At 47.9% G+C, this 27,597-nt stretch overlaps 1 protein-coding gene across 4 annotated transcripts; it reads left to right on the top strand.

Annotated features, from left to right (window-relative positions):
* Positions 1-357: 357 nt before the first annotated feature.
* scml4 (Scm polycomb group protein like 4) lies at positions 358-26,556 on the top strand. Of its 4 annotated transcripts, none has more exons than XM_018730396.1 (8): positions 10,090-10,339; positions 11,485-11,714; positions 13,710-13,839; positions 18,186-18,386; positions 19,133-19,321; positions 24,058-24,255; positions 24,576-24,721; positions 24,824-26,556. In XM_018730396.1, the coding sequence occupies exons 1-8, from the start codon at positions 10,135-10,137 to the stop codon at positions 24,947-24,949; spliced, it is 1,425 nt and encodes a 474-aa protein (XP_018585912.1). In that variant the 5' UTR covers positions 10,090-10,134; the 3' UTR covers positions 24,950-26,556. The 4 variants fall into 4 exon arrangements, with proteins under 4 accessions (XP_018585915.1, XP_018585912.1, XP_018585914.1 ...); XM_018730397.1 differs by lacking the exon at positions 10,090-10,339 and adding an exon at positions 10,613-10,725; XM_018730399.1 differs by lacking the exons at positions 10,090-10,339; positions 11,485-11,714 and adding an exon at positions 358-393.
* Positions 26,557-27,597: the final 1,041 nt, after the last annotated feature.

Here is a 27,597-nt window from a genome sequence, read left to right as displayed (position 1 = left end):
TTGCGTAAAAAGTAAAGCTAAAACCTGTTCTCTGTATGTGTGCGTGGGTGTGTGTGTGAGTGTGTTTATTGTACTGGCTGCTGGCCTAGCGTGGCCCTCCTCTCTGATAACAGCCTGCGTGTCTAACCTGCCCCACCACACCGCAGTGGGATGCTTCACCCGACACACCTCGCCCCGCTGGAATGAGACTCCGCGCCCGGCGCATCCGAGACTCGGCCGTGTCCTGGATATCCAGCGTCCTCGGGGTGCAGAGCGTGCGGCTGCGCTTGAGGCTCGACCGCCGGGACCACAAGGGCCGGAGCTGCTGGCAGCTGGTCGACCTGGGCGGCGGGGACGAGCGGGGCTCGAGCACGGGGTTCGACAGGGCGACGGTGGCGGCGACGCTCTCGCACGGTAAGACGAGAGGAGTTCCCCTTGCCTTCGCTTGAGTTTCTTCTTCTTTTCGTGAACGCATTGTTTTTGCACTTCCTGTCTCCTTTATTCTCGATGAGGGGCCACAAATGTACTTTCCACTTCAATCCATTCATGTTATTGCAGGAGACACAAAAGTGCAGCAGCTTGTTTGGTTTTCCGACAAGATCAAACTGAAAAATGTCTTGACTGTGGCGTCTGATTCAGCTGGCAATTCTGAGATGACAGGCGTTAAGTAACACCAGGACGGCGTGAGACATCGATGCATAAAGTGTTTGTAAAGTGGTGGCAACTGCTCAGCTCAGTGGGGTGGGATTCAACGCTGTCTTCTGCTCTTTCATCGCTCCATCTCGTCCTAACATCGGCTGAAAGGCCTTTCTGTGAGCACTTCCCACATATGTGCACTGTCCCATTTTGCACCATGGTGACACCACGATACCACAGCAGCATGACACAATTCGCACCATGATACCGTGGCACAATGACGCCATAAGACCAAAATATCAGCCGTGGAAAATATGGATACCACGATACCACGGTACTGTGACACCGCAGAGCAATGACCACGTGACACCATCACCCCATGATCCTATGATGCTTTGACACCATGGTATTGTGACACGGAATCATGGCAGCAAGGTACCGTGACGCCGTGACGCCGTGACACTATGACACTATGACACAATGACACTGTGACCGCGCCGCGGTCGCACAGTTCACTATGTCTAATTGCTCTTGCGTGGTGATGGAGCTGCTTTTCTTTCGTGATTCTTATTTTTCCTTTGGATTTTTCACTTTATCTGGTTTTTTTTTCAGTCCGTACATGAATCAGCGGTGAAATAAAAGAACTGTATAACTGCTTGAAATCACTCACAAACCCTAGTAACACAGGGTGAGTTCAAGTTCCATAAAAGTCCTCCCTACTGTACTACTGAGATAGTTAGTTACTTTTCCTGAACTTTTGTAAACTGTACAGCTACGTAAATATCATTACTTCCAGACTGTAAGCCATAATAATAAGTTGCATGGGGTACAAGCCTCTAAATAGAAATAAAAATGTGAACCTTCAAATACACTGGCTGTTCTGTTGAAAGGCGGTTATTCAAATACTGATTTGTGAAGTGTGATAAGCGCTTTCCTGTTTATTTATGGCTGAAGTGGCTGGTCTGTTTCTGTTGCTAGATTAGGTTACAGGAAATTGTATTTGTACATAAACTAGAGGCTGAAGCAAGGAAGATGAATGAGACACTTCTCAACTATCGATGATGGTGACAGCCAATCAGCATTGGCGATGACTGAGCTACTTCTAGGTACTGGTGATGTCGAGAGCCGCTCACTGGGGATAATAAGTAAGCTCCTTCCCAGCTGCTGGTGATGGCAAAAGGTGGACCAATCAGTAGGGTTCACAATGTGGCTTTTTGGCAGGAATTGTGAATTTGAGAGCCAATTGACTGTCGGTTGAAACAGGGAGAAGGATCATGCAAATAAGATGTCTGGGACACCACCTACTTCCTACACCTACGCCATCTACTTCTTTGTTTGGGCTCGTGCTTGGTGGAGTTAATGCCAACTGATTTATCATATTTGTTGGTATTACTGTTGGCTGATTTATTGCATCCACTACTGGTGGCTGATTTTCATTTTGTGTGGGCTGTAGAACTATGCAGTGGTGGTCAATGAACTCATGTTCTACTCTTGGTTGCAGCAATGGTCAATCATCTGTGGGCATGAAAATTAAATGTGGGCAATGAGGTAATGATGTTAGCACACCAACGGGATTCCGCAAACCACCACCCCGAAGAACTGTTCACCTTCCCACCCTGCAAAACATGATTGTTAAGAAACCGGAAGCCATCAGGTGATCAAACAGCCACATCTTAGCAGGGACAGCTACTGTTGTACCCTTGCTGATGCTACTTATTACTTGACTTTCAGCAGGTAGCACAGAGATTTTAATTCCTTTCTCAGTGTAGAACACTTGATCTAGGTACCCTGTAACTGACACAGTAAAAATCATCCGTCTATATAAATGGGTAGATAATTGTATGTAGTTTAGTGTACATAGCTAAAACTGTAAAGCATGTTGGTCAAAGGCACTGGCTGAAAAAAGACTTGTCCTGAAGTGGGACAAGGGGTGATTTTTATGGGTGTTAGGATCGGTCTAGGTCTCCACGAAAAAGAGACAATATTTTCCTTTGTTCTCAGTCAGATGCTGGTGATCCGTAAATAAAGCTGAAACTTCAAGATCTTGTGTTCTGCTCAAACAAGGGGGCTTAACAAAACAGACACAGTTACTCTTTGCTGGTTTGCTGTTTATAGGATTTGGCATTATTCACTGCCTTGTGGTATTTATAGACACATTTGCTGAGATTGTGATGCTGTCTCCTCATTGAAGTGGATGTTAGCAATCGTTTGTGTTGCCCTACGGACGCAGCAATGCCCCGTAGCATCGCCCTCTCTTAAGAACACTGAATTTGACATTTGAGTTCACAATTATAGCTTAGTTGCAGAACCTCGATTTCATATTTTCTGCAGAAAAGGAAACATTATCAGCGTTATTGGGGAGCATTTTCTCACAATGGGAATAATGTGTAAAACCGCTTTGCTGTTATATCGGTTTTCATATGTTCAGCACGGCAGACAATCATAAAAAATTTAACTTCCAAAAGCAGTTTCTGTAAACCTGCACTGGCAGCTGATTGATCATGTATAATTGCAGCTGGAATATGAAAGGTGGAATGACAGTTTCCTTGGAAGAAAACACATAGAAGACTTTCTTGTTTCGGTGCTTTAATGCTGTAGGCACTCTGTTTGGGATACAGTAAGCTCATATTTTGGATAATGATGTCTGAGCCTTCTTTTAATATTTGAATACAGGTATTTTCATATGTACATAGAGCTTATGGGGGTGTTTGCCTCAGATTCTTTGAAGTGTCAGTTCAGTGGAGACGTTTTGAAAATGGAAAATTTTCTACATTTTACAGTACAATGGAACAGTAGAGGAAGAGATTTATTTCCACAGCAGAGGCACTGTTTTTGTAATGAGAATATACATAAACAGACTTAATCTATTAAACTACAGGTCAGCGTCAATGGTCAACTTCATCTCAAATGGAAAAGATGAAGGGATAATATTTTTGTTAGTATTCAGTATGTTGATGAATTACCGCAAAAATATTCCTTGCTTTTTTTTCAGCATTCATTAGCTGAAGCTCAATTTGTATTATATCTTATCGAGAATCTGAAAATTGAATGTGACAAGTGATGGGCCATGTAATGAAATTCTAAATTGCAGAGATAAAGGAGCCAAAGTTTGTCCTGTTACGTGTGATTTGTCAATAAGCGCGTGTTTTTTTCCTCTTACACCTGGTGTCGTGGCCCTATTGCTGTATTGGATTCCCTGTCTGTTGCCATAGCAACACTGCCTCTGTTGTAAATATCCCCTTTATTGTTCAGGATTCAACACTGATGAGAGTATTTTTTTACTGCTTTCAGCTCCTGGGTTTTAATCATTGAACAAGCAAGGCTTATTGGTTTTCACTGGCTGGGTGCTGTGTGAAGTGTCTGTAAGAAAAAAAATTGCATTAATCAGCATGCATGATGTCTTATATGCTGTGTTCTTACTGTTTGATTTGGAAGATACTGCTGTCATCAGATGCGTGGATCTTATTCCAGCAGCTCTGCAATTTTTTAGAAGTTTAGAAGTTTTTTAATTCCTATCAATTCTATATACAGCTACTCATGGGCTGGCAAAAAGGTGAAATTGGACTAAATGACCATCGTTTGGTAATCTAATACGCAGCTAAAGATCATGCTGAGGGAGGGCAGTAATGTCTGAATGCCAGGTGCACCCTCTGAAGATTACATTATAACTGAGTACCTGTAATAAAGTGGTTTGGAATTGGAAGGGGGACCTGGAGAAAGGTTTTGAACTTAAAATGTTTGAGGTATAAAACTGTAAGAAATTCAAGTCACCGCTGTATGAACTTCTCTCCTAAACAAGTGAATAATAAAACTTTTGCTATCAAATGACCTGGGGCTGAATTTCCCTCCCACTGCCCTCCTGTTTGATTACCCTGAAGTGGTAGAATAAAAATGACCCATCTGTTTAAATGGGTAAATCATTGCAAGTTGATAAGCTTAAAAATCTCACATCTCTCTCTGGCTCTCCGACACTTCAATTTTAGTCATTCGGGCTGTGGTCGTTGTGATCATCAAGCCTCAGAGACATGTTTGTGGAAAAAGGTAAGAGATGGTTGAGCAGTTTGCTTTGGGGAGCCGATTGCAATACTAGGCAGGTACGTGAGGGATCTGGAGATCATACACTCTTTAAGGGAAATATATACAGTATATAAATATATGTGTGAGAAGTGTTGATTCTGAAGCCCTGGGTTTTATTATCTATAACTACTTTTGGTGCCAGAGTCATGTTGTCAAGCCTACTGTAAGATCTGAATCCTCTCCTGTATTTTTCTGAAATTCTGAGTTCTTTAGTTCAAAAAGCTGTATCCTCACATATGAAAAGGAAGCGTGACAAGCCTCAGTTAAAAATTTGCTTCTGTGGCCGCCAGCTGACCCCTCCATTGGTAGGGAGAAGTGAAGATGGGGGCTGGCCATCCCTACATGGACCACAGGCGTTGACGTTAAGGACCAAGAAAAATGGCTCCCTGTGGGTCTTCTTGGCCGTGGACTTCAGAGCTCTGCATGATATTGGTAACCGCTTTCAGGCGGTGGACTTGAAAGTGGGAAACCTTTGTCAGTCAGGTGTTGTAAATAGGGCTCCACGTTGCAATGGAGAGCAAAGAGGAGTAAGAGTAACAGTTCCGAAATAAATCACTTTGAACTATGCAGACTTTCTACATTATTAGTTCCATATGCGTCTTTAAGCTGTGTGTTAATACCATGAGAAGTTCCGAAAATCCATAAAAAATTTCCAAAATCTACTGCAAATGCATTCAGTTAAAGGCCCTGCACTGGACAAAAACTAATGCATAATGCATTAAAATTAATGTGATTAGTGTTAGTTGCATCATTATTTTTCATCAGGGTGTAGTTTTCAGCAGTTCAGCCATTTCTTATATTCTTGCTTATTGAATAACTGAACAGAGCTGGAAGTGAACTGTGTATCCTCTTCATACATTTAGGTAAAAAGTGTATCACATTCCGTTTTTCTGTTCCCACGTGTACGGTATACAGGTTTACTGAATACATTTCAAAATAATATCAGGTGTGGTCTTTGTGGCTTTCCTTGGTATGTAATTGACTTTGATAGCTTGAATTTTAAATCTTATTATTTTTCTAGTTTTGCTAGATGTGGATGCCCAAGGGACTGATTCTAATTAGTTTTTTCTCTCTACCATTTAATATAATTAAAATGATCTTTCATTATGCAAAGTTTCTAGGCTTTAATTATCTTTGACTTACAGCTTTACAATCACTATTGATGTTTACTTAAAAATTTATGATAAAATAGGTTTTAAATCCACAGGCCACGTTCATTAAAAAGTCTTTAATGTGATTTTTACTTTTGCTTCTCTAACTGATAATGTTAAAATTAAAGGCAACAGTTTTGCTCAACTGTTCTCGGTTGGCGTCTCTCAGCTGCATTGCTACGGCTGCTAGCAGAAACCGTTAGTTTGAGACCTTGTGGAGACCGTTGACTTATTGATACTGTTAGCTTTTGGAAATCTCATCGTTTCACGGTTTGCTGAGATTATTATCTTGCATGGGCTGTCGGTTGTGTAGCTACCTTTAGCTACCGTCGACCATTAATTTGAGGAACGTGTTAGCTTGCAGGGACCGATAGCTTCCGTAGACTGTTAGACCCGTTAGTTTGTGGAGACTGTTAAATGGTAGCAATGACAGAGACTGATGGCTGCCATAGACTGTTAGCTTCTAGGAACCATTAGTTTGTGGAAACTGTTAGTTTGCTGAGACAGTTTGTGCGGACTGTTAGCTTAGAGAAAACATTAGCTTGCGGAAACTGCTAGCTTGCTGAGACCATTAGCGCGTGTAGCTTGTGGAAGCCAGTAGCTTACAGAGACCAATGGCACTGTGTATTTATTTCTTACTGGAAATCCTTCTGGTTGGTATTATTTTTATTCATTAATTTAGCTTTAAAATTACACTTTTAATGTATTTCAGCCTCTTATTTATCTCTGCATTAAAAAAGCAGTGGATACCATTTGCATATTCGCTACAACAACGTATGAATCGTTACTGATAGTAAGTTGACAAGAGGTTTTTCGCTGACATGAACAAGAAGGACAAAGGATGGGTGTGTTTCCATCCCACGGTTCAATTAAGAGGAGGAGGACGAATTTTCGGATGTGCCCCTTTCTGGGAAGTACGTAGCAACCGGGGTGAAGAGAAGAATAATTTTTGTTTACGTGCTTCTCTGGAAGGGAGCTGCATCCTTCCAGAATTACTCAATTAGCATGAAGAGAGTGACATTTTCATTAGGGGCCCACAGCTGAGCAAACTGGGATGCTTTCGTGGCTGGTAATTAGACAGATCAGTGGGAACATTTCAGTTAAAGTAAGCGCCAGTTTGCGTATGGATCACGGATGGGAGGATCGGGAGCGGGCAGGGAGTTCACTCTTCCCTGGTACCGGCTGTCTGTAGCACATCAAGGGACCTCGTCGGCCTAGCCGAAGTTCCACAAGCTTAAAAAAAATCAAAGATTGTTTTTATTCTTGTCAAAGCTTTTATGGGGAAAAAATGCAGTAATGAAATTGACAGTGTGAATAAATGTTTTTTTAATTTTTTATTTTATTTTGAAACTGGTGTACAGGGGAGCGCTTTCCAGCTGTTCTGTTGGCTGTTGTTCCAACCTCCACCTGGAGTGATGATCTCAGGCTCTGCCGCCGTACTCTGTCCATCTGCGTCTATGATCATAAGTCCGTTTGAGGCTTTCTCTTAGGATCCGAAGTGCTCGCAGTTCTGTTTTTTCCACACACACACACACACACATTTTCAGAACCGCTTGTCCCTCACGGGGTCACGGGGAACCGGAGCCTACCCGGTAACACAGGGCGTAAGGCCGGAGGGGGAAGGGGACACACCCAGGACGGGACGCCAGTCCGCCGCAAGGCACCCCAAGCGGGACTTGAACCCCAGACCTACCGGAGAGCAGGACTGCGGTCCAACCCACTGCGCCACCGCACCCCCGCCCTGTTTTTTCCATTTGGGAAGAAATAATTATTCCTTAAGTGAATGGTGGCACACTGTCTTACAGCACCTGGGTGGTTCAAGAGGACACGAGTTCGATTCCTGCTCAGTCTGTTTGGAGTTTGCATGTTTTCCTAGTCTCTGTGTGGGTTTTCTCCCACAGGTTTACATTTACATTTATTTATTTAGCAGATGCTTTTCTCCAAAGTGACTTCCAACAAACTCTACATAGTGTTATCAGCCCACACACCGTATTCACCAAGGTGACTTACACTGGGTCCCTCATTAAGAGATCGGTGGAACACACACACTTTCTGAGGAACCTGAATAGCATGTCTTGGGGTAGAAACCAGAGCACCCAGAGAAAACCTGAGCAGACCAAGGGCAAGCATGCAAACTCCACACAGACTGAGTGGGGATCAAACCCATGCCCTCTTGCACCATCAAGACACTGTGAGATAGCAGCACTACTCACTGTGCCACCAGGCCACCCACAGTCCAAAGGCATGCTGTTCAGGTTCCCCACAGTGGGTGAGTGACAAAGAAAGTGTGTTCCACTGATGTATGGATGAGTGACCCGGTGTAAGTAGTGTATCTAGCAGTGTAAGTCACCTTGGTGAATAAGATGTGTGGGCTGATATCACTACATAAAGTTCGTTGGAAGTCACTTTGGAGAAAAGTGTCTGCTAAATGAATAAATGTAGATGTGTAAGGTTGCTTTACAGAGGCTCAAAAAGCCTCCATACCCTGTCATTCGGATTGCTGAGGGTTTACTGGAATAGATGCCAAGGTCCTGACGTTGTGGTGAGAAGGGTGTTGGTTCCTTTCCAAAGTCATATCATTGACCTTTGTGGCCACAGTTGCCTGATTTTCATCTATACGGGTCCTGCTGTATTAATGGGAAAAATCAGCAACATTTGTCAGCGTCGAAGGTACTATACTGAATCGGTAACAATGTGTTATTTTTACCAGTGCAGTTCAGGGTAAGTTTGTTGATCAAGGGTACTGCAGCAGGAGGTGGGATTCTTGCCTGGCTCTGTTGGTTGCAAGATGACAGCTGTAACCACTGTGCCACCTGCTGCTCCAGTAGTTATGTGCAGTATGTTGGGGTAACTCTAAATGTGCAGCTTGAAAGCAGAGCTTTCTAAACTGAGGCTTTTGTGTTGGCTCTTCCCGGTGTTTACTAATGTCAGTGCTGGCCTCATGTCGACGTGGGTAAGCAGGTCTTTCGTATCCCTGGACATTTTGAGTCTGCTTATCGTAAGCGATCTGTCACACCCACGACCTCGGCGACATGCAACACCGGCGGCTAATCAGGCTCCGAGCACATAAAACGGCAGCCCGGACCTGAGGATGCTGCGGAACCTTGCTTCAGCCTCGTGACTCACTCGCGCTCCTAAGTAATTGCTCCTCGTCCTGCTCCTCGTCCTGCTCCTCATCCTGCTCCTCGTGATTGACTCCCTGGTCTGCCTCGACTCCTTGCCTGTCTTCGAATTACGCCTCTCGGATTCTCCCGTCGGACTACCTGCGCACATCGGTTACCCCTGCCCGCTTCCTCGACCATGTCTTCCGGATCGCCCCCTGAACCAGCTTACCCTGCTCCGCGCTTGGGTTCGACGCACCCGCCCCGAGGAAACATCGTGACACGATCAAATCACTAAGACCACGTTAGCTCGGTTATAGCAATATAGCAGATCTGTTCTGCTTGAATTAAAATGAATGAAAGTGCAAAAACTGGAAGCTCAAACATCACCTCGACCTACTGTTGGGGCAGCACTTTTCAGCAGACTTCCAGAGACTGTACGGCAGGGGTGTGTAATAACTTATTATCATGTGTTTCAACAGAAATTATAGTATTAATGGTGGTATATATCAACGGTGGTATATAAACTGTATATTAATAATTGAAAAATGTTCTTGTGGGCCACGTTATGTGAAGCGACGGGCTGCAAGCAGCCTTCGGGACACACGTCGGAGCCTTCTGTCGAAGGGGATCGATTACTGATTTTAGAGAGGGCCGTCCGCTCTCTCTTTAACCCGATCCACTCGCGATCCAATTAGCGTCTGAACGGGAGGTGAGGCTGAAACCGCGTGCAAAATGCGGGAAGCAGCACGGTCTGCGTGAAGGAGAGAAACTGCCACGCACAGATGACAATAATCTCACCCTGTCCTCTCTTGCGTATGCAAAGAGGCAGCAGACAATGGGATTCTGGACACTTTATAGGCTTTGGCGACCTGCCATTCTTTTTCTTACAGCTGCTGGGTAATAAATACACAAACATTTTTTCTGGCCTGCCCTGGTGGTGTGTATCAGACACAGCATTTCTGCTAGCAACTGGAACCAAGCTTTGGTGTTTATGGTGTGAAAGCCCATTAAAGGACAAAGAAAAAAAAAAAAGAAACACATGACTGAGTATTTTGGCTCCTTAAATCCGCGCGTCCCCGCGCTGCCTTGCTTCAGCACCGGACGACTCGAAGCCTACTTATTTCCCCAGCACCGTGTGCAAAATTGCGTACGAGAGCACGCTGCGGCGTGAGGCGAGCGGCGGTAGGATGTTGGAGGCTTGTTGCCATGACGACGGAAGAGGGACAGCTCTCGCAGCTCGCTCCGCGGCGACAGAGGAAGCCGTCTCGCTGCAGAGCTCGGGCCAGACAGGCACCGTGCAGACAGCGGCGGTCGAGGAGGGGTTTGCCGGGGCAGCATCATCACCAGGATTTTTATTGCTTTTTCTCCACTGGGCCTCTGATTTCTTAAATGGTACGTGCCTTTTTCCCATCATTTCTCAACAGTATCATCTTTTGTTCGGTTTTCGTCTTTCTTGCGGAGTGCTGAAGAGGAAGGAAGGAAGAGGCTTCATGCTATACTGCACCACACGTAAACATTCTCTCTCTCTCTCTCTCACACACACACACACACGCACACACACACACACACGCGCACGCGCGCGCGCAAAGACCCTTACGCACACACGCACGCACGCACGCGCGCACACAGGACTCCTCTTGCACAGACTGTATATTTGCAGTTTTTTCTCTCGACGCACAGGCTGCGTTTGGTCTCAGACGCGCAGCTGCTAGCTGCCTTTTCCGGATGCGCTGCGGTCGAAGCTGTCGCCGTAATGGAAATTCATGGCCGTAGCTATGGTAAATGGAGTTTCCCTGCCCCCCTCCTGCGAGGAATGCATTAGTCTAATGAGGGGTCTGCAGAGGGGGCGCGTGGAGCCGCAGGGAGCCGGGGGGGGCGGGGGGGGGGGGGGCGGTTGCAGGCTAGTAGCCGGCAGGAGGCCGGGCTTGGGGGAGGCCCCCCGGACACTGGCGCCGGACGCGGCACGCGAGCGTCCGCCGTCACTGGGACTCACACCCGGCGCAGAGCGAACCGGTACCACATGGGTTAGGCGGGGGGGCTTCGGTACAGAGCCGGCTGTGGGACTGGGAGCGAAGCAGGTACGTGTGAGACGGCCTCATTCAGCTGTCAGCTTCCACATCGGGCATTTCTGTTCCCGGCGGGCTTTGTCGTTGCGCGACGCAAACGCAACGTGCGCACGCCGGTTAGACGGGCGCGTGCGGCTGATCGTTTGTTACGCGGCGAGTACCTCGAACGGGGCTGTAGATGTGCTCCGTTCGTTCGCCAGGACGTTCTGCGCGTGTTCAGCCTTCCTGTTTCGCTGTGTGATGTGCGTGTGTGACAGTTTGTGATTTTTTTCCTCCGCCAGCCCTTTGTTGTTGTAGATGCGCAGGACCTGTCCGAGGGCCGCCTCTCGCACCCTGGCTGTGAACGTCTCCTCTAGGTCTTATGTTTACGCTGGATCTGTGGCCTCCCGCCTCCTACGTCCCTCCTTCGCTCACACGCGTGTCCCTCTGCGTCTTCCCCGTGGCCCCCCCCGACGCCACGTCTCTCCGCAGGTCCGATGAGCATCCCCGCAGCGTCCATGCAGAAGGGCGAGGGAGGAGACATGCAATCCCCAGTGATGGCTCCCTCCTTCCTTCCTGGCCAGAGGGGTAAGATACCCGGCAGGAAGAGGGGCCGGCCCCCCCTACGCAGCGTGCCGAAAATGGACTTCCCCAACCGCTATTCCGAGTCGCTGTCGCCCCTCAAAGTGCCCAAGAAGAGGGGGCGGAAGCCAGGATTTAAGGTCAGAGGGCGGAGCATCGGGTTGGGGGGACGTGCGCGGGGGGGGGTGTATTTCCCCTGGGGTCGAGGCGGGAGGATGATGATGACAAAAGACAGCCGACCCCCCCCCCCCCCCCATTCCTTTTGTTTATGTCTTTGTCGCATTGACACGTTCCCGTTATTGTTGCTGCATAATTTTCTCACCGATGCCATAGTAGTGACAGCAAGAGCGAAATTCTGAATATTAAATGTTGAATGTATTATTATTATTAGGTTCATTTTCTTCTTTTGTTATTTGCGAATAACACACGCATGCATTTTCATAGCGGCGTGCGCGCGAATGCATGTGTTTGTTTTCTTGTTTGTGCGTGTGTGTGTGTGTGTGTGTGTGTGTTAAAGAGGCTCAGAATATGACTGGCACTGTCCCTCTCCCATAATCCACTTTGCTGAAACCTGTTTTTAGCGCCCACATTGACTGCCTCTAAGGCAGGACCCCCTCGGTGCGGGCGGGGAGCGTCACCTAGACGCAGGTGTGACCTCGCTGCTGCTCGCGTTCCGAAGTCCAGTCGGCCGGGAAAACAAACAAAGAGACCGCTCCGATACCGGACGCAGACGCTCGGTTCCTGCGTCTCGCCTGCCTTGACCTCTGGCCGTCGCTCCGTCCGTTCCTTCGATTCGCTCGGCTCCGTCGTGCAACGTACGCGCCGGTTTTCGTGCAGCGGTTCCGGGTTCGAGTCCTTTGTCTCAAGTGCGCTGCGAAACCTGAAGTGGTTCTCTCAGGTGCGGAGGTGACAGTGACGTTTACAGCGTGCGGTGGCGCAAGCGCCTTTTTCGGTCGAACTGGAGGAGCTCGGGTACGAGGCGCAGCTCTTCTTCAACTGGCAATTATCCGCCGCTTTGCTGTCCGCAGGCAAAGGTCAGCGCTGCCCTGCCTTGCCAATTAACCAATAGGATAAAAAAACCAGCTGTTTGTCTCTCTCTCTCTCTCTCTCTCTCACACACACACACACACACACACACACTCACACTGTATTCTCTGTTGCAGTTCTCTCAAAGGTCAAAAGGGATATTCTGCTGCAATTCTTCGCACTTGAATCAAACGGGCAGCTTTGATTATTGAGACAGAAATTCGATATTCCCGTGTCATTTCCCAGCTTCAGTCAACAAATGATTTACAAGTTTCGGTACCAAGATGACTTTCCCAGCTGTACTAAGTTTTGGTCCATGGCTCATTTCCTGGCTTCAGTTCCCAGCTTCAGTCACCAGATCTGTTTTCCAGCTTCGATGCCCACGCTGTTTTCTCAGATTCGGTCACCGGCAGTCATTTCTTAGCATCGGTCCTTATATTAATTAACCGGATTTTTTTCTGGACTTCAGTCTCTAACCTCAGTCTTCAGCTTCAGTTCCCAGATTCATTTCTCAGCTTCAGTCCCACAAGTAATTTCTTAACGTCGGTATCGTTGCGTTAGTTTCTCAGTGTCGGATGGCAGTCTCGCTAGCTCAGCTTCGGTCGCCAGATTCAGTGTCTCAGCTTCGGTCTCCAACATCATTCTTCAGCTTCAATCCCCAGATTTTTCAGCTTCGGCCCCCCAACTAATTTCTTTGCATCGGTACCAACGCTTCCGTGTCCCAGCTTCAGTTTCCAATCTCAGTCTTCAGCTTCAGTCCCCAGACTCGTTTCTCATCGTCAGCCACACAAATAATCTTAACGTCAGTATCGTTGCGTTACTTTCTCAGTGTCGGATGGCAGTCTCGCTAGCCCAGCTTCGGTCGCCAGATTCTGTGTCTCAGCTTCGGTCTCCAAACTCAATCTTCAGTTTCGGTCCCCAGATTCCTCGACTTCAGGCCCCCCAACTAATTTCTTTGCATCGGTACCAACGCTTCCGTGTCCCAGCTTCAGTCTCTAAACTCATTTCTGAGCTTCAGCCGGCTGACTCTTTAACCCGGCCTCGATGCTCATAGGTAGGCTTCGGTAGGCAGCTTAATTTGATAACCTTTGCTATGTCTCCACTCACAGCTCAAGTCCCGTCTTGCCATGACCCCCCTGGCCATCTCCCCTCCGAGCAGCACACCGGAGCCAGACATGAGCTCCATTCCCCAGGATGCTGCCACCGTCCCGCACTCAGCCACGCCCCAGGTGCTTACAGGTAGGACCGCCCACCTCCTCACTGTCCCGCCCACTAGCTTTCTCATGCTGCCCTGCAGCGTTTGGCTTGACTGTTTTTAGTCTAAATCAGTGCTTTGGTTTTTTAGCCTGCTGGCGTAGCTGGATTTGTAGCCTCGTTAAATCTGAGATCAATTAATCAGTTTAATCAGTCTTTTTCTGTCCTGATTAATTTACTGTATCACGCTGAGCTACTGGTCGTGGATTTGATGGATTATGGGTGTCTGGGAGAACAGCAATATCCCATGTTTGACCCAGGTTTATATTTGGAACATGACGGGTCTTATATGTTAAAGATTAATTGTGTCCTTTGTTAACCCTTAAATACATTTATCAGGGATGTCGTCTTCTGGGGGAGGAATAGATAATAGAAGTGAAGGTGGTGCTGACATCTCAGCGCGGCGTCTCAGTGGGGTTTACCGGGGCAGAATGTAGGTTAGCGCTACAGGACGTGCCAGCAGGGGAAAGTTTCTTACGTTTTCTAGCAGAAAGTTGAGAAATCGACGGGAATTTTTTTTTTTAGAAGTTTTTCCAAGCGAACGGTGAGTATATCCCGGCCGGCCACTGTTTTCACTTCCGTCTGGCTTCATCACACTCAGGAATTTGAACATCTCGGACCAGGCGGACAGTACATTGATTAATACACCGTTTGGGTGGTAAACTCTTTGATAACCACGGAGACGGACGAAATGGGGCTGCGTCCCCAAGGTCAGAAAGGCTGCATTTGGCTCGCGGAAAGAAGGATCACTCGCCCCCAGGGGGGCTGTTGAACTTTTAACATGAATCGCTGTCAAGGTGATTAACAGTGTGTTTTAGCGGCGTCGCGGGTGTAAAATGCGGTAATTAATAAGTTAGATCACAGTTAAGGTGAAGGACCGGCTGCGATGGACAGAAAGCACCCAGAAGAGGAGGTCACACAGCCATGCCGGGGGGGGTGGGGTACGGCCTCTTGCGGGATTTCTCAGTGGGGCAGGAAGCGAGCATGCTGGGTGGTTGCACCTGACCAGCCCCCCCCCAACGTCGCATTCCCGCTTTCACGTGGATGCCTGCGACTTTGCATCAGTGTTATCTGCCAGATGCCATGAGCAATCACTTCTCCCCTGCGCCGATCTTGCTTTTAGTTCTTTTTCTGAAACCCAAATCCCTTAAAGCTGCCAAAAAATGAAAAAAAGAAAAACAACGGCTGCACACCGATTTGCGCAGATCCCTGCTGACAGCTAGGAGCCAAAGCAAAGTGCGTGCGTGCGTGTGTGTCCTCACCTTCAGAGCCGACCCCCTGCTTCCCCCAGTCAGAGTGCAGGAAATGCACACGCTGTGACACATTCAACCATGTGGTCACGTACCCACATTGCCACACACACACTCACAAAAATACAGGCAAATGCAGAAAGTTCTAGAGTACAAAGCCATGCACAAAAGCCAACGCGAGTGCGCATGCATAAATGCGCACGGACACACACGGACGCACAGGGACACGCGGCACGTCTCCTCGTGTGACGGCACGGCGGAAAAAGGGGACCCCGGGGCGGCGTTTGGAGGCAGGATGCGGACGCCGAGAACGACGCGGGGGGCCGCCTTCTCCTCTCGCCACCCTCCGCTCGCTCGGACCGGGGATCGGGATAACGTGGTCTGCGGCCGAATTCATATCTCCGCACGCCAGAGATGCACATCGCCTTCCTGTGCGAGTGCTAACGCGATAAATCCGCAGCGTGAATGCTGATGCGTACAATGAATTCCCGTCGGGGGCCGCGCGTTCATAAAGCCGTTTTTCTGCTTTCGTTTCAAATAACGCATTTGGACTGAGCTTCTCACCGAAGCCCTGCCACGTATAACAGGCCTCCTCTCATCCTCGGCTCATCCGAGAGACCCGGGTCCCGGCCTCAGATCGGGCCCGAGACTCATGATGCTCCGCTTTCTATTCCATTTCACATCTGTCCGCTCGCCGCCTTTTCCTCCCGGGCCCAAGGGCATGGAATTTGAAATTTATTTTACACTCCGGTACATGAAAAATGCATTTTCCAAATGCTCAGAATGAATGCTTAAATATTTGCAAGACTCCCTCACATATATTTGAAGATGGAAATGAATTTAAAGCAGGGGAAGAAGGGGAATTTACAACATTTGCAAATTAATTACACGTCTTTCGAAGAACGCTATATATTCCCCTATGGCTCCCGTTCTAGCCGAGCCGACAGGACTCGGACGTAAATGACTTTGGGTGAACTGCAGAATGGTTAAGGACCACATGGGGGTATTATGAAGAGTATTTCAGTTTCCTAGTGCTGTTTGTGCCCGAAATACCTTTACATTAATGCAACATCAAAAACTGGACATTATGCCAAGGAATCTTGTGTATCTGAATGATTTGGATTTTGCCTCTTTGGTTTTCATCTCTCTGGCGGGTCTGGGGTTCGAGTCCCGCTTGGGGTGCCTTGTGATGGACTGGCGTCCCGTCCTGGGTGTGTCCCCTCGGCCTTGCGTCCTGTGTTGCCGGGTTAGGCTCCGGTTCACCCTGATCCTGCTCGGGACAAGCAGCTTCAGCCAGTGTGTGTGTGTGTGTGTGTGTGTGGTTTTCATCTATGCCTGGTTATCAATAACCGGTTTCTGAACAGCCGATCGCCTGCAGCTGTAGGCGGAGCAAACGTACTTGTGCTGCTGTACAGACGACGCACTTTAATAATATTGTCAGTGAAATAATGTCGGTGACCTCAGCAGGAATGACTTTTATCGTTTAGAGTGCGTGTGTGAACATATAGCTGGTGCCACTGTGACTCCGATGGGCTTCCTGTCGGCGGAGTTTTGTCACACAGCACTTGCAGGTCAAAAGTCATCATATTTCATCCCATAGGGGCAATTAGAGACACTCGCCCTACAGTGTGGGGGCTGTGTTGTCCTGTAACCATGGGTTACCATTGTTTTTTTTTTTCCTAACGATTAGGCACTATTTTATTATATGGTTTTAAGTGTCCAGCTCCTTTTTCTCGTGTCCAAACCTGTTTTTTGCTCTAGTTGCAGTTTTAATTTGCAGCATGTTTCCTGAGATGCATGTTAAAGAGAGTACAGACCCCCCACCCCGCCGGCCTCCCACAAACCCCCTCGGTCCTTAACCGTGCGCAGGCTGTGAGGTGTGGCCTCGCTGCGTGTGCGATGAGCTTTCTTTAGCTGCGGTCCTGCGAACACGTACCACGTTAGACACGTATCGCGTTAGACACGCAACCGAACGCGCCGTGGCCGCGGAGAACCGAAGCGTCTCGCACGTGCTCTCGTGTTACGAATGGTAGAGTTGCCAATTTTTGACGATGTTTTTCAGCTCATTCGTTTGTTTTAATTGCATTTTCTCTGTTTATCTCTTTTCTCAATTTTCTGTCTGTAGTGAAGTGAATGCAACCTGTTGCCCCCCCCCCCACCCCAGCCAATATACAGTAATAAAAAGCTGCCAAATGCAACGTGAGAGCAGGGCCCCTTAATTCAGCTCCCACCATGTTCGCAGCTTGCGTTTCGCGTTTCTGATCCATAAGATGCACGTTCGTGACTCAAACCGGTCATCAATCGGCACCGAACTGTTTTTATCGCATTCATTCGACCGACACTTTTTTCCAAAGTCGAATGTCATTGCTGGGTTTGTACCCTAAGCCACTTGCAGTATTTTACCCATTTATACAGCGGGGTAATTTTCACGGCAGCAGGAACGGGATTTGAACAGGGGTCCTTCGCTTGTAAAGCGACGGCTCTTAACTGTCCGGCTACCTGCTGCCCTTAGTTCCATCGGTTCAAATTATTTTGAATTTCCATGTCGCTCAAAGTTAATAGAAACAGTAAAAGTCTTACAAAGTATTTTTACCGCAACCCTTCCCAGGACAAGCGGACAGGAACCGACCGACTGACTGTTGTTATTTGTTACGGCCACATCTGTCATTTTTATGGAGCGCGTCCAGGGAGTAAATGGACAGCTGTCTGTCTCATTCACCTTTTATCCACTGACTTAATGGTAAAAGTGGCTTTGGAGTTACAGACGCATCGAGTTACGAACGGTCCGGTGCAGCTGCGTCGGCAAATTATGGATCCAGTGTGACTGTTTTTTTCTTGATGAATATGAATGTGGCCGGAGATGTCATTTAAAAAAATAAAACTGTAATCGTACAATAGAGCAAATATGTGGCTTATGGGGGAGTGAGCCTGGAATGACACTCGCTGTCTGACTCTGACCACGGGTTCTGGAGTGATGAACGTGCCTGTGACCTGCTGTGTGTAGGAGACGGACCTTCGTGTGCCATGCTGACCTCTAACGTCTCTGCGTTTTCTCCCCCCTCCTCTGCACTGTGTCCGCAGTTTGCATTTATATAAACAAGCAAGCCAACACGGGTCCTAATCTTGACAGGAAAAAATTGCAGCAGCTCCCCGACCACTTTGGGCCGGACCGCCCCTCCGTGGTTCTGCAGCAGGCCGTGCAGGGCTGCATTGACAGCGCTTTCCAGCAGAAAGCCGTCTTCTCGCTGCTCACGCAGGGGTACGGCGGCGAGAAAATCTCAGGTATGCCCCAAATGCCACCCCCGCCTGCCACCCACCACCCGCAGGCTCGCATCTCCATCCCTCCGTCTTTTCCGCCCCGGTCCGGTTTAAAGCGTCCTAACGAAATCGGGCTCGGTGGCGGTGATTGAGATCTGGCCCCCGGCGGCTGTGATGAGGACGTCACGAGAGCGGCGGCCCGAGATGTGACGACGCATTTTGCTCGCGTTCCCCGGGGAGCCGCTCTCGTGGTTCCGCTGGCTTACCCCGTTGCCTAGCAACCTGTTTTACTGAGCGGATAACCGCCAAGAGTCCCGTCCACGTGCAGCACTAGTCTGTCACGGAGCGTTTTTTTTAACATAAGCTAATCCGTACGTATAAGTTATGCATTTTGTGTAGCAAGTTGGTATTTAAAAAAAAAAAAAAAAATCCCATTTAGGTGTCTGGATATTAAAGCTGACAAATATCCTTCTTGGGGATACGAACCTGTTACCGGTTTTTGTTATAACCACCGCGGCCTGGAAATACACCGAATTATCACAATTGTTATTTTTTATGTATGTATGGCCTGGAATCACAATCACATATATATTCATATTCATATATGAATTTATTTATCTAGAATTCACATATAAAGGAAAAGGGCATACAGTTTATTTTACCTTTTATCGTAAGTCAATTCACCGACTGAATCTGTGCAGATACTCCAGTTGCGCTCAACTCGCCACTATATTCACTTTGGAATTTTTTTTTTTCCGTTTCTCTTCCAGCCACGTTTGACGGGAAGCAGCACCTGTTGAGTCTCCCCGTGGTGAACAGCGTCGGCTATGTGCTGCGCTTCCTCAAGAAGCTCTGTCGCAGTCTGCATTGCGAGAACCTCTTCAGCGATCAGCAGTTCACGCACCACCCCTCGGCGAGCTACCACGCCGACAAGTACTATGAGGGGAATGCGCTCTCCAGTACGTACGCCAGGCCAGCCCTCCACCCCCCCTGCCCGGCGCACACGTGTGCAGATGCTCACACACACACACACACACACACACACACACACACACACACACACGCTACTGTAACGACTGGTGCCGTCTGTGCTTTTTAATCACACCAACTGAGGGAAACAGGTATAGGTCGCCCACCCTGTCCCTGAACCACAGGAATTTCTCTAACTCAAGGAGCGAAACATATTCATTTACATTTATCTGTTTACCGCACACTTTCCCCAAAAGTAACTTGCAGCAAGGCTGAACAAAAGTTCATCAGCAGCAGATGAGGAGATTTAGAGACATACGTGTCAAAAGCACAGCCTCTGTGTCTGATGCCACCATGTTGCTGGTTCACATCCATCAAGCACTTGCCTATAGAAGTGACATTCAAACAGCAAATACGTAGATAATTATAGCAGATTGTGTTGGGCTCATTTATTGAGCTGTCAGGAGAGAAATGGGTGTGAAATCGATGGGCTTCGAGACCCTTTGTGAACGTTGAAAGGGATTCAGCAGCTCTGAGGGACAGAGGGAGCTCATTCCATCACACCGGGACCAAAAGTAAGAACTGATGGGCTTGAATTTGAACCTCTCAGCTGTGGGACCACCAAACAGGAGGAGGTGGAGGAGCACAGCGCTCTTGCTGGTGTGCAGGGAGGGATCAGGTCCTCTAGGTACTGGGCTACAGATCCTTTCACCGTCTTACAGACCTTGACCAGAGTCTCGAACCTGCTACGGGCAACTACAGGAAGCCAGTGGAGACAGGAGGAGACACCTGGATTCTCGACCGGAGATCACTGCAACTCTGTCAGTGCATGTAATCCAGCGTGCCTTAATTTGTCTGACCGGTGAGAAGAGACTCTGTGGGGGAGGGGACGGCATCCATATTTTTTGGGTATTTCATTTTGGAATGAAATTAAAGGAGAGGTTAAGGATGTCACGAGAGCGGTAGCATATGTGTGATAGTGTATTTCACTATAACCCCCCCAAAAGGCCAGGATTTTATAACCTGACCTACAGTTCAACTAGGTTACCTTGTTTCCTAGCAACAGAAAAAGCCTTTCTCAGGCACCGATCTACCGGAGCTACTGAAGCGAACGCGTGTGGATTGTGAGAATGAAAGCGACGGTGTCACGTTGCCTAATTCTGCGGAGTTTTGGAGGGAAGCGGGAAGCTTTAATACCTCTGTCCTCCCCCTCCAAGTGCCCGAGGCCTCCTTGGGGGTGGGGGGGTGGGGGGGTTACACTCGAACCGCTGTACTTTGTAAGATCCAGGTCGGGGATTTTGTCTTTTTGTTGGTGTCTTATATGTGGCTTTTGTGGTGCGGGGAGAAACTCAGGGAGGAAACGGGGTCTGCTGCTTGGCTTTTGGGGAATCGAAAGCTCCTTCCACGTCGCGTTGAGGTGCCTGTTTTCACGTATGGCTCATACTGTATGAATGTCCGGGTTCTGAACCAACAAACCGTTCCGTTCCAGGTCCAGTCTGACCTGCCTGTACGCCCTCTGTGGTGGCGAGGATCGTGAGGGTCGGCCCCGTTTCCACGCTGTTCGCCCCGTCCGTCGTCCGCCTCATTTACATCGTCGTTTGCATTCGTTCCTTAAGCGGACTCTTTCCCAATTTCCCAGAGTGCTTTGCATAGGCCGTGTGCTAAGTGACCTGTACTCATTGCGTTTTAACCTCTTAGTTCACCTAGAGATTTGAATAGATCAGGTCAGGCTGAGCACACTGCTGTAGGGCACAACGGCAGGGAACGTTACCTTGGCGACAGTCCCACCGGGTGCTGCCAGGACTGCGACATGGTAAAAATGCGGTATAATAACACTTCGTGTCCGCGCCACGCTTTTATTTTTGCCCATACAAACGACGTGTTGCATAAACATACCCCCCTTTTCATAATCATACCCCCTATGCCCCCTTTTCTTCCCTAAACACACTAATGGCCTGCTGTTGTCTTGTCGCGTGAAGGTGCTGGGTTTGAATCCCTACTCCTGCTGTAGTGCCCTTCGTCGGGGAACTTAGCCTGAATCGATACGGTAAGAATAACCTGCTGTATAAATGGGTGAATCGGTGTAAAGTTTAACACTCGAAGTCACCTTGGACAAAGGAGTCAGATATATAAAGAACAGTAGACACGTACCCCCCACATACACACACTGTGCCCGTGGTTTGACTTAAACAAGTGAACCAGCACACACTGAGAATTCATTATATTCTAGAAGTCTTTATTCCTCCCAAAATCACAGGAACAGAGGGAAATGTCCTCGTTTCACCTTGGACTCAGTCACTGCAATATTGTACCTGTTCTTTCCACGCCGACCTGGGGATAAATGACGTTCTTTACTGTAGAGTATTGATAGATGTGACTGACTTCAACCGTACTGGCCGTACCCGGTGACCTTTGCAAACGAAAGCGGAACTCCACTCCTGAGTTCAGTTTCAAGCCATACATTTACAGTACGAGTCACTAGGGGGCGCCACCGGGTGATGCCTTAGCCAGAGGTCAGTGAGAGTGGAGAAGAATCATTGAGGCTCATTACGACACAAGCTCATTGGGTTTTGCTAACTTGAAAAGTGAAAAATGATGCTCCAATGGAAAACTGTTGAAGAAATGGTGTGTGTGTGTGTGCGGTACTGTGCAAAAGTTTTAGGCACTTAAAAGTGACAATGCTTCCAAAAATAATGCTCTTAATTATTAAACTTCCTACAAAGCTTAATAACCATCCACGGTCAACAACCACTTGTCCTGAGCAGGGCTGCGGTGGGCTTAGCCAGGTCCGGCTCTCTGGAGGGTCTGGGGGTCGAGTCCCGTTTGGGGTGCCTTGCGATGGACCGGCGTCCCGCCCCGGCTGTGTCCCCTCCAGCCTTGCGCCCCGTGTTGCTGGGTTAGGCTCGGGTTTCCTGTGATAAAGCTCAGGACAAGTGGTCTCAGACAGAGTGTGTGTGTGTGTGTGTGTGTGTGGACTTTCTTTCTTTAACGACATACAAAACCCTTACTGTAATACTTTTGAAAAGGAATGCTTGGAAATGTAAAATATGCTCTTTCCCATTGACACTAATGCAGAAGACATTAAATAACCATGTAAAACAAACATTTTTGTGAAACGTCTTTAAGTGCCTAAGACTTTTGCACAGTACTGTGTGTGTATATATACACACATATATACAGTATATACATGTGTGTGTATATAATTTCTAAATAATTTCTTCAACAATTTTTCTAGTTTTGGAATAGAAAATTGGTGTATATACTGTATAATACACATAATATATGGATAATTTTTCCCACTTTGCCTGGATGTTCTTGCCCAAATGGGTTTTATGTATGCGGTCAATGTGATCTTTAAGTGCTGCTCGTCCCACAGGCTCACAGGGTTCTCTTCCATCTTCCCGCTGCGCTTTGCCTGTGACGTAAATACTGTGAAAGTTGCCTTTCGTGGATTCATCTTTACTTTTGAGAACATTTATACGCATCGGTGCGGCCCGGTTCCCTGCGGGAACAGAACCCGGACCGTGCGGGACCAGTCATTGTGCAGGCACACCGAGGCTACGCAGTGTTTCTGCTCACATCTCCTGCTCCGCTGAGGTGTCCCCCCCCAGCGCTCCGCTCAGCTGATAACGTCACACCTCAACACACCTGCTTGCTGCCGCGTGGCTCGTCGCACATCCTGGATTAGCCTGTAGCGGAAAAATCCCAGCGCAGTACGGGTCGGAACGGAGCCGTCTGCGTGCAACAGGCCTGTAACGGTTAGTTCTGCTGTTGGACCGGAGGACCCTGGAGATGTTTGGCGATGAGGACGATGCCGGCGCCATTGCTGTCCCCTGCGGGCACCGAGTCAGCGAGAGTCCCCCGTTTTCCTACCGCCGTTCCGTTGCCCTGGTGATCTCGTCTCGCTTCGCGCAGAGCTGATGTCCCCTGGGGAGAACACACAGCTGCCAACTGTGTGTGTATGTATGTATGTGTGTGTGTTCGTGCAGGGGCAGGATGCTGAAAAAAGTTCATATTTTGTGGAATCCCTATTTTTTTCTCATTAGAGAAGCTGTTGTCTTACAGTAAAATGTTTTAGTTTTTGCAAGATTATAGCAGTGCTTAATATTGACATTTATCAGGAACGTTGGAGAAAAGCGCTGTACAACAACAGACGAAGAGCTTTAGATACAGACAGGATTTGCGACACGCAGCTTGTTTGCCTGATACCACAGTGTTGCTGGTTCACAGCCCTCCAGTAGCTCCTATAGAATGACATTAAAATAGCAAATACATAGATATTCATAGCAGATGGTGTTGGACTCATTTATGGAACTGTCAGGAGATGAGGAGAGAAGTGGATTTTCAAAGAGACCCTTCTTGAAATCCCTCCCCTCCTGGGAGGGATTCAGCAGTTCTGAGCAACCGGGGAAGTTTTTTCCACCACATTGGAGCCAAAACTGATGGTCTGTTTGATTTCGGGCCCCTTCCGAGTGAGGCCGCCAGTCGGCAAGCGGTGGAAGAGCGCAGGACTCTTTCTGGTCTTTCTTATTCGTCAACAGGGTTTGCACCGAATGTGAACGCTCTCCACATGTGGACAGCGTGAGGGTTCTGTTTCAGTTTATTTGCTAATGAGAAAAATAATTTTAGTCTCATACTTGATTAACTGAAACAATTTGAGGCTAACGTGAAGGAAAACCCGTTTTCACCGACAATCTATGGTTTGTTCTGCCATTTCCGTGAGCAGCTGAGACGTCCATGCCTGAAGACTACCTGGCTGACCCCATTGACTCCAAGAGGTACTCCGTGGACCCCAGTGACTCTGCCTTCAACGCCATGGGCTCATCGTACCCGGGCAAGGCCTACGGCTACCGCTCCTGCCAGTCCTTCCCCAGCGGCAGACAGGCCTCTAGTCCAAACACCTTCCAGGAAGGAAACAGAAGTGGTGAGATCTGACTGGATAGTTAGGACGGTGTGACCCTTTTCCCGAGTGGGCGGGGCTACCGTCCCCCAGCTATTAGCGTTCTTATCAGTGACTTATTGTAGTCCGGTAGGTTACCATGCAGTTTTCTTACGTAAATACATAAACATTCATTTCTTTGTTTAGCAAAGCATATGTTCCCCACCTTTGCTAAATCTGAATGAATATGCACGTATTGTGTTAGGTTCTATATGTAATTTTTCTGTATATATAGGTGAGGTAGAATCAAGAGGTGTGGTCACGTATTGTACTGACAGACTCTGGGCTCTTTTCTCTCCCCATAGCCTACAGTCCCTCTCCTGAGTCCCAGGAAGCCAAGCCGCCTCCCAGTAAGGACCCGTCCACTTGGACGGTGGAGGACGTAGTGTGGTTCGTGAAGGATGCAGATCCCCAGGCCCTGGGCCCACACGTCGACGTCTTCAGAAAACACGTAGGACCATCTTGTACCCTCCTCCTCCTCCTCCTCACCGCTGTGCTTCTCCCGCACCTCTCGCTATGTGTCGCTCATTCTGCCTCTCGATCTCTTCGACAGGAAATTGACGGGTACGCGCTGCTGCTCTTGAAGAGTGACGTGATCATGAAATACCTGGGGTTGAAGCTGGGGCCCGCGCTGAAGCTGTGTTACCACATCGACAAGTTAAAACAGGCCAAGTTCTGAAACGAGCCGCCACGATGACGACTGAAACAAGCCAAGTTCTGAAGCTGAGCTACCGCATCGTCAAGTTGAAAAAAAAGCCAAGTTCTGAAGCTGAGCAGCCATACTGAGAAGTTAACAGGCCAAGTTTGGAAGCTGTGCCTCACTGACAAGTTAAAACAGGTCGACCTCTGAATCTGAGCTACCACATCGTCAAGTTGAAACAAGCCAAGTTCTGAAGCTGAGCTACTACATAGACAAGTAAAGATAGGCCAAATTTTGAAGCTGAGCAGCCACACTGAGGAGCTAATAAGGCAAGTTTGCAAGCTGTGGTTTACCGACAAGTTAAAAGACGTCTGAAATTCCGAAGCTGAGCTACCACACAGACGAGTTAAGACAGGCCAAGTTTGGAAGCAGTGTTACTACAGCTACAAGATCAAACGGATTAATTTGGTTTTCAAGTCGAAAAAGGCCCGGAAGATGAGTTACTCTTTGGATAAGTTCAAACAGGCCACGTTCTGAAGCCGAGTTACCGCGGCAAGAAGTAAAAACAGAGCAGGTTGCGAAGCCGATATACCACTTGGACAAGTTCAACCAGGCAAAGTTCTGAAGCTGAGTTACCACAGCAAGAAGTAAAAAGAGACCAAGTCGTGAAGCCGAGTTACCGCTCGGACAGGTTCAACCAGGCAAAACTCTGAAGCTGAACATTCTGGAGTGTCGCGGAGGCAGGACACTCACTAATCTCAGTAGCATTAACCAATGAAGCGACAGATGCACATCTGCAGTATTCACGCGTGTCAAAGGAAAGGCTCATTTAAATCCGCGTTTACCGTCTACGTGACACCGTGCTGTTCGTCGTCGGCGCTTGAGCGACGCGATGGGTTCACAGCGACGGCGAATAGGTGCTCCCAGGGTTTTACCACTGTTTACCATACTACTGCCACCTTCTGCTTTACTTTATCTACTGTACATACACTGACCTGTAAGAAATGTATAGAGGCAGGAAGCCTCATGCAGGGCGAAGCAGTGCAGTCATCCATCACCTGTCAGCAGTATCGTGGAAGCAGAGGACAGGACAACAGGGTTTCTAATTGCACGGGGGCTGATGCGATCTGCTGCCACCTACAGGCTCAGTGAGGCACAGCAACCTGCTGTGTCACCAGCAGAGCTCAGTATCACAGCGCAGCTACATCTGTAACAAAGCGGACCAGTAAAGCAGTAAATCTTGACATTTGTTTCGCAAAAAAGGTAGCAATCGGCGCGCGCCGAAAATCTCAGCCCAGCGACGTAGCGGAAGCGCACTTCCATTAACACACGAAGAGAAGAAATTAATTTAATTTGCAGTTTGGCACGAAATCATAAAACGAAAAGTCATAATTATTATGAAATGAGGTGTGGTTTAGTTTAGGGGCGGATATGGCTGTTTTTAAATTTTAAAAAGAAAAAAAGAAAAAAAAAAAAAGATTCAGTACATTTTCCGCCAAATCGCAGTCACCGACCCTTACAGAAAACAATCACTCAAGTGAACATGTTGATTTGTAGGATATGAGTAGTTTTTAGACTTTTTAAACATTTACTGGTACTTGTTTTTTTATTACTGTTATTACTTTGAACTTTGGAAACGGTTTTCATTGGCGACAACGATGAAGTCTGTTTATCCGTTTTCCTTTTTTTGATAATATATATGCAGTATATAAAAGCTTGATGTTTTTTGTGTATCCGTGTACACTTGTTCTCAAAGCCATTTTAAAATAAGTGTATATTCAGAAATATGTGGTACATGCATAACTTAATATTTTCTGTTTTTTTATACTTTACTGGACTGTTCCGTGCGAGGTTTCCTGAAACTCATCCGCTGGAGGACGCTGTGTACTAACAAGCCGCTCCGAAATTCAACCCATACTACAACCCGTACTTCTTAAAATTAAGGCACACCTAGCTTTAATATTCACATGTCAATCGTGACATGTGATGCAATGCAGACACGTGGAATATCCGTATTATTATAACCAAAAGCGGTTGTACCGAGGTTGCGGTGCGTCCACAGTCCTCCGCGTTGAGTTTGAGGCGCCACACGGAGGCGTTGCCACGCGACCGAGGCGCTCACGCACAATTATTGACAATTCTGCTGCAATTCACTTTAGGACCGGTATCTCCGAGAGACCATCCAGCCGCACCCCGGTAGTGACCGTCAAGCGTTACTTCTCGAGGGGCGCTGACCTCAACCACAGCGCGGTACCCAGGTCTCAACCGCCCAGGGTCTCAACACTATCACTTCAACAGCAACTCACTATGGGTCATTTTTTTTTATTTTTCTTTTCTTTTTTTTATTTTAAACACTTTTTTTTACAACAGTTTTTTTTTTTTTTTTTAAGTAAAAGCAGCCACCTAGTTTCTACGCTTCCAGCTACTTTCAAAAGCAGGTCGAACCAAGCGCTTAAATTCCGGCTCCTGCTGGGTACGCGAAGCCACGCCCACGATCGCAGCGAATCCGATCGAAGGCGGCGCACGCGGAAGCCTTTGATTTTGCTTCTGTGCGGCTGCGCGCGCGCGCGCGTGCGTGTTAAGGCGACGCGCCTGAACGCCGCTTTCACGATTTTTCTTCAGGAGGAGCGGCGACGCGGAGAGGAAAGGTGCATTTGCGCTGTGGTTTTTTCGGAGTGCGACGCCAG

The sequence above is a fragment of the Scleropages formosus genome, chromosome 1 (assembly GCF_900964775.1).
Source record: "Scleropages formosus chromosome 1, fSclFor1.1, whole genome shotgun sequence".
NCBI lineage: Eukaryota > Metazoa > Chordata > Actinopteri > Osteoglossiformes > Osteoglossidae > Scleropages > Scleropages formosus.
This window is presented reverse-complemented; position numbering and strand designations above follow the sequence as displayed.